The 7,506-nt window shown below is 59.6% G+C and overlaps 1 protein-coding gene across 1 annotated transcript; it reads left to right on the top strand.

Annotated features, from left to right (window-relative positions):
- The first annotated feature begins 3,066 nt into the window (after nt 1–3,066).
- RTL1 (retrotransposon Gag like 1) lies at nt 3,067–7,209 on the top strand. The gene is made up of 2 exons (XM_045821966.1): nt 3,067–6,795; nt 6,937–7,209. Exons 1-2 carry the CDS (start codon nt 3,067–3,069, stop codon nt 7,207–7,209), a joined length of 4,002 nt encoding a protein of 1,333 aa, XP_045677922.1.
- The last annotated feature ends 297 nt before the right edge of the window (nt 7,210–7,506 follow it).

Raw genomic sequence — 7,506 nt, 5'->3', positions numbered from 1 at the left:
TACAGATTATGTGTGTTTTGGGCCAAGGAGTTTAGATCTTGTCTCAAAGGTGATTAAGAGATATTTTAGGGTTCTAAGCAGAAGTTACAGAACCAAATGCATCATGTATGTTGCAAGGGGGGGTAACCTCTTATTTTGAGGTATGTCGTGATCAAATATTTGTATCATGCTTAGAAGGTTGGAATTCGGTCAAAGGGTTTAGAAATAGCTGGGTAAGATTTGAGGTTCTATAGCCATCAGCCTGCACATAAATCACATGATAAAAATTTTTATTTTGTGGTAAGCGATTGGAACTTGGTATTATTAGCAGTGAACAAAAACTTTGCAAGTTTTTAGCCCTGGCTGGCGTAGCTCAGTGGATTGAGCGCGGGCTGCAAACCAAAGTGTCACAGGTTTGATTCCCAGTCAGGGCACATGCCTGGGTTGCAGGCCATGACCCCCAGCAACCACACATTGATGTTTCTCTCTATCTCCCTCTAAAAATAAATAAATAAAATCTTAAAAAAAAACCTTTCCAAGTTTTAAATAAAGAAGTTATGAGATAATTTTTATGCATCTTGCTAAAAGTTTGAACTTTGATGTTCAAAGGAGTATTGAAATCAGGTTTTAGGTTGAAAACAGGAAGGTTATAGGACTTAATCAGTTACACCATCAAATATGTAAACTCAAAATTGTAAACTACAGCCCTGGCTGGCATAGCTCAGTGGATCGAGTGCGGGCTGCGAACCAAAGCATCGCAGGTTCGATTCCCAGTCAGGGCACATGCCTGGGTTTCAGGCCACGGCCCCTAGCAACCACACATTGATGTTTTTCTCTCTCTCTTTCTCCCTCCCTTCCCTCTGTAAAAAATAAGTAAATAATAATAAATCTAAAAAAAAGAAAAATTTTAAACTCCCTTAATATTTTTAAAAAAACTGTAAACTACAATTAATAATTGTAGACTTTATATTATGAAGGAGTATAATCTAGTTTTTATATCGTCTTGCTAAGGAACTTAAATTTGGGCCAATAGAGTTTTAAAGACTTTAAGAGACACACTACGATTTTTAATTTAAGCAATTTAAATTTTTTACATTTTAAATATTAGCCAATGAAGAGTTTCAAGGGTTTTTAGTGAGCTACTAAGGTTTTACATTTTACATTATAACCGATTTAAATTTTTCAATTTTCAATTTTAGCTCATAAAGGATTTTATTAAGGGTTTTAAGAAACATACTGAGATTTTTACTCCTAACAGAAAAGACTGCAGATGAATTACTTAGTCGGATTTTGTATTTTAATTAGAACTTTGTATCAGAGACCTGGAATTTTACAACATTAATACGCACCTTACAGGACTTTTTAGGGGGAGGAGGTGAGCTAACGCAGGCAGTGTGGCCTGTGTACGCGGCTAGGAGGGAGAAGCCCACGGTACACAGGGGGGTGGCGGTCGAGAGGACGGTGAGGATGTTACGGAATTGGTGCTAAAAAATGCAATCTCTGCCTTGAGAGAAGGCGTGATCGGAATTCTCTATTATACAGAGGCCTTGCCGTTTTAGCCAGAAAAAGATTTTTTGGGTGAGTTTATGTGTCAGGAATTTTTATGCTGGAAGGTTTGGACTTCATACCGTAGACAGTAAATAAACTGCACAAGGGTTTCATCCGCGGGCCTGAGGGGTCAGATTTAACTGTCCCGTTCACAACAACGTCCTAATTTTCAGAAAGGGCAGGTTGGAATTTTGTATCTCGCCGGCAGGCTTGGATTTTAGCCAATGAGGGGTCTACAGAAGGGCAAGAGTGTTTGTTTTTCAAGGATCCGCCCGGTGCTTGAGGAAAAGCAGTAAAACGTGTCACACACGTGAGGGCGGGGGCCTGAGCTGCTCTGCTGGTCGGAGCCCAGAGCTCCGTCTGCTGTGCCGGCCAGGGAAGGAACAGGCGGAAACCCACCGGAACACCTCCTTAAGTTCCGTCTTGGCCCACGAACACCCCACCGGGCACATACGCCCCTTTGTCGGGGGAAACCAGCCCACCACAGGGAGGGGCCGTCTGTGTCCCCCCCACCAACATGATTGGAGGGACCAGTCCCCACGTTTGCACGTGTGGAACTGAGGCCAAGTGTTTGAAGTTCCCGCACCCCACCGCCCTGGGCGAGCGGAGACTTTCGAAGGGGCGGGGAGAGGGCTGGCGGGGTTCCTCAGCCGCCCAGAGGTGGGGCAGACGCAGCATGGCAAGTCCACCAGAAAGAGAAAGAGCAGTAAGCCAAAAACCCCGAGCGAGCATCCCGCGGCCCCGTGCGAGTCTCTGGCACACCGTCGATGTTTTGCAAACGCGCGCGGAAAAAATAAAACCCAGAATCCAGAGCTCTGCGTCCAGCCCCCGCGATTTCTACTTTGAATCTGGGGGAGGAAATAGAGCTATTTTGGGCTGCTGACCCGGGACAGCGGCCAAGTGCCCATTTTCTCCTCTTCCCCTGAACTCGTTAAGCAACAGTCGTCCCTGTGGAGATTCCCATCTCGTACCGAGGCCAAGTTCGCCCCAGGGGAGCTCGCCTGCCAGGCCTGGGTTTGGACGGCACAGAGCTGTGACCTCTGTGACTTGCGGGCGACCGCAGGAGGGGAGGAGGGCTGACCGGGCGCGGGTGCCAGGGTGGCACGAAGCCGCCGGCACGGCGCAGCCTGCCAGGTGCCTGCTGCCGCCACGGAGCTCTGGGCCCGCCGCCCCGCCGAGTTTACGGGCTGTGAATTTCTCACGGCCACGGGGGCGCGGGCGGGCCAGCCAGGCAGAGCGCCGGCCTGGGACAGTGGGCGACCAGTTAGGGGTTGACAGGCATCCCCCATTCTCTCCCCCGGGGGGTGGGGGGGACCGCAAGTGGGACACGGAGGCTCCCCCACGTTCTCTGTGCTCCGTGTGCTGGGCCGCTGTCTGGCGCGCCCTGGGGACCCGACCCTGACCCTGAGACCCTAAACCGCTGCCTCCCCCGCCCCTCCCTGTGCCCCCTCCAGGTTCTGATCGCTGTGGTCCCAGTCGCTGACGGGCCGCATCGCCACCTTACCCGTCTTCAGAGAGCACTCCTTTCCATCCGACGACATGATAGAACCCTCTGAAGACTCATTTGAGACGATGATGGAGCGTAAGAATCCATCATCAAAACAAATGGAGTCCTCCGAGGGCTCACCCAACACCACCGTGGAGGCCGCGGGCGGCGGAGCGCAGGAGGCGGCGGCGGCGGCGGCGGAGGCGGGGCCGGCCGGTGGCCCCGCCCAGGAAGCGGCAGAGCTGCCCAGTGTCCTCCTCCAAGACATGGAGGAGCCATCCAGTGGCCCACATAGGGAAGTAAAGGATCCACCCAATGACCTACTCCAAGACCTGGAGGAGTCACGCAACGCTTCACGTCAGCAAGTGGGGGATCCAGCCGGCGAGGCACCTGGTGACATGGAGGGAGAATTTGTCAACCCCTGGGGGGACCCCGACGAGCAAGATGAAGACGCTGACCTTTCCGGGTGGCGGGAGCCCGAGCAGCCCGACGAGCCGGCCGAGGACGCCAACACGGAGTTCATGGTCATGCTGCGGTCCCTCATCTCGGTGTACTTCCGGATGCAAGACCTCAGAGAGCAGCAGAAGGTGGCGGAAGACATCCTGGTGAGAGGCATCACCGCGGGCCACCTGCCGCCCGTGCGGCGCTTCTCGGGCGACCGCAGGGAGTACCGCGAGTTCGTGGTGCTCTGCCAGCTGATCCTGCAGAGCTACCCGAGGAGGTTCTGCAGCGACCGCCTGCGCGTGCAGTACGTCATCGGCCACCTGGAGGGCATGGCCCTCGACTGGGCCCAGGGCCTGGTGCAGGCGGGCAGCCCGCTGGTCAACGACTTCCCAGCCTTCCTGGAGGCCATGTCGGAGGTGTTCGAGTACCGGCAGGCCATGCGGGTGGCGGAAGACGCCATGTTCCGCATCAGGCAAGGGGACCGCGCCGCCATCGACTACGTCAGGGAGTTCCAGGGCCTGGTACCCACCTTGGGCTGGCCGGACGAGGTCCTGCAGGCCCACCTGTGCCAAGGGCTCAACGAGGAGATCAGGCACTACCTGTTCCGCGTCCCGCAGCCGGACTCGCTGGACAGCCTGATCGTGCTGGTCCTGCAGATCGAAGAGAAGCTGGCCGAGAGAAGGGCCGTGCTCAGGCTGCCCCCCGAGGCCCGCCCCCGGAACCTCACCTGGATCGACTCACCTGCTCCCGAGAGGTGGATGGTCAGCAGCTGGCTGCCCTGCGAGGTCCACCCGGCCATCGGCCGCAAGCACCTCTTCCTGCTGCTCCTGGTGCGAGTGAACCCGTACCACAGCGTCGCGGTGCAGGCCCTGGTGGACTCGGGCGCGGCCTCCAACTTCATGGACGAGCGGTTCGCCCAAGAGCACTATGTCGAGCTGTACGAGAAGCCCTACCCGCAGCCCATCCAAAGCGTGGACGGCTCGCTGATCGGCAACGAGCCCGTCTGGCTGCACACGGAGCCCCTGGTGTGCATCCACCAGAACCACCAGGAGTCCATCGAGTTCGACATCGTCCCCTCACCCAACTTCGCCGTGATCCTGGGCATCAACTGGCTCCGCCTGCACACCCCCGAAGTCGACTGGGCCCAAGGCCGCTGCACCTTCCACTCTCCCTACTGTCTCAAGAATTGCTTCTGCCCGCCCCCGCCATGCACCGCGCTGGAGAGACATGCCATAAGCCTGCTGCCCGGACTGCCGCCCCAGTATTCCGACCTGGCCGACGTGTTTAACCCGAAGGAAGCAGATGATGAGACTTCCGACCAGCCAAGCTCAGACGGATCCGATGATCTTTCTGAATCAGAGCCCTCTGAGCTTCAGCAGGCTGGAGACAGTGATCACAGCGACACCTTCTACGAGTGTCCCGCCTCGGCGCCTGAGGAACCTGTGGGCACTGGGATGCAAGAAACAGCCAAGCCGCAGAATGACCACTGGGACCTGCACGACATGCTGACCAACAATCAGGACTACATACAGATGATTCCGGAACTGTTCGACCAGTTACACGGAGCTACGTGGTTCACGAAGCTGGAGCTGCGCGGGACCATCGTGGAGGAAAGCATGAACATACACCAAACGGAAGACGTATGGAGGACGGCGTTCGGTCTGGAGCCTCAAGAGTCGGACAGCTACCGGCCCTTCGCGATCTGCCCGGACCCCCTGATCCCCCAGAGCACGGTGCACTGCATCCTCAAGGACATGCTGGGCTACTCCGTGCTCTCCTACGGGCACGACGTCCTGGTCTACTCCATGAGCCAGGAGGAGCACATGCAGCACGTGCGCCAGGTGCTGGTCCGCTTCCGCCACCACAGCGTCTACTGCTCCCTGGACCGGAGCCAGTTCCACCTGCACACCGTCGAGTTCCTGGGGTTCGTCCTGAACCCCAAAGGGGTGCGGCTGAACAAGAGCATCGTCACCACCATCACGGGGTACCCGGTCCCCGGCTCTAAGAAGTCCCTGCGACACCTGATCGAGTTCATCCTGCCCTACCGCCACTTCGTGGACCGCTTCACGGTCATCCTGGAGCCCCTGGTGCGGCAGCTGCTGGGCGCCCAGCCCTTCTACTGGGGCGACGAGGAGCAGGAGGCCTTCGAGTGCCTGAAGCGGGCCTTCCGCAAGGCGCCCCTGCTGCACCACCCGAAGCCCCAGAACCCCTTCTACTTGGAGACGGGCGTCACGCCGACGGCGCTGCACGCCTCCCTCATCCAAGTGGACGACCAGACCGGCAAGAGCGTCTCCTGCGCGTTCTACTCCCGCAACATCTCCCCTCTCGAGGTCAACTACTCCCCCCTGGAGACGAAGATCCTTCCCATACGGGCTGCCTTCATGGTGTGGTGCCGCTACCTGGAGAACACCGAGGAGCCCATCATGATCCTTCTTAACACGGAGGATCTCACCTCTCTGAATAATGACAGGCTCACCGTACTTCTCCCGGGGCATTGGGTCTTCTTCTTCTCCCACTTCAACTTCGAGGTCATGGAGCGGCCCGAGCCCGACGGCGGCCGGCCTCTGCCGCCCGTGAGGAACCCCGGCCGCAGGCCCTTCCGGGCCCGCGCCACCGCCCCCCGGCCCCGCAGACGGCTCGACACGGGGGGATCCCCCGGGGATCAGCCCCCGGAGTCCGGGGAAGAAGAGGAGACGGAAGACGCCCCTGCCCAGGAGGAGGCGGGCGGGCAGACCCTGCATCAGCGGTTCCTGGCGTGGGTCCCCGTGGACCAGATCCTCAGCCACCTGCTGGCCCACCTCAGCGTGGCCCAGATCAAGGCGGTGGTCCTGCACTTCTTCAGGGGCCTGCTCTTCTGGAAGAACACCCTGGCCGTGGCGGCCCTGCTGGTGATGCTGCGGATGAAGCAGCGCCTGCCGCTGCTGCCCGCGCCTGCCCTGGCCGTGGCGCGGCTGCCCGCCCGGCGCCTGGTCCTGGGCTCGGCCCTGCTCACAGACCGCGGCCTCACCGCGGCCGTCACCCAGCTGCTGACCCAGATGCCCCCGTTCAGGGGCGTCGAGGCCGCCCCGGCCGCGCTGGGGGCCCTGCTGCCCCGGGCCTCGCGGGCCCTGCGCCTCCCGCCTCAGTTCTGGCTGACGCTGTGCCAGCGCTTCGCCGTCCGGTTCGGCCCCGGGGAAGGTCCTCAGCCCCTGCTGCTCGGGAGCCGCCGGCTGGAGCTGCACGTCGTCGGCGGCGACGTCGTCTTGCGAGAAGCCCTGCAAGACGACCTGCAACGTTACCGTCAGAGTGGCCTGCATGACGGCCTGCAAGACACCTCGCAGGACGCGCAGGAGGACGACGTGCAGGAGGGCGGCGGGCCGGAGGTCGGGCCGGAGGTCGCGCCGGAGGTCGCGCCGGAGGTCGCGCCGGAGAACAACGAGGTGCCAGGGGACCAGGCGCAGGGGGACAACGTGCCAGGGGACAACGCGCAAGGGGACCAGGTGCAGGACGCCCCGGGCGCTGACCCCAGCCCCGCCATCCCGGATCCTCAGCAGGAGGCCCCGGTCGGAATCCTCAGCTTCCTACACAGCCACCTGTGCGCCGCCCAGGAGCAGCCCCACCGGGCGCAGCAGGACCCAGCGGCCCGGAGCCTGGCCCACTTCCTGGCCATGATCTGCGCGGAGGCGCCGCTCCCCGTCCGGGGCAGGCAGCCCCGCGAGAGAGCGAGGCTGGAGGAGCTCCCCGAGGACGAGGAGGACCCCGACCAGCAGTGAGAAGCCAGCTCTCCCGCCAAGAGCCCTCCCTCCTTGGCCCCGGACACCCGCAGTCTCTCCTCTCAGGCCCCGCGTGCCTACGCCCGCTTTGCTCGAACCCAGCGCCGCTCCGCCGCTCCCGCCCCCAGGGGAGCCCGCCCGAGAAGGGCAATGACCTCTCCGACTCATCAACCAGCAACGTCATCAGTGCTGACAAACTAGCCAGTCCACGACAAACTAGCCAGTCCACAGGAACCCAGAGCCGGCCCAGGGCCACACGCACGACGCCCCGTCTGAGTCCTCAGGTCCAGACCCATC

Source organism: Phyllostomus hastatus, unplaced genomic scaffold (genome assembly GCF_019186645.2).
Source record: "Phyllostomus hastatus isolate PE091 unplaced genomic scaffold, TTU_PhHast_1.1 phas_scaffold_501, whole genome shotgun sequence".
In the NCBI taxonomy this organism is placed as follows: Eukaryota; Metazoa; Chordata; class Mammalia; order Chiroptera; family Phyllostomidae; genus Phyllostomus; species Phyllostomus hastatus.
The sequence above is the reverse complement of the archived record's forward strand: the minus strand, read 5'-3'. Positions and strand labels throughout refer to the sequence as shown.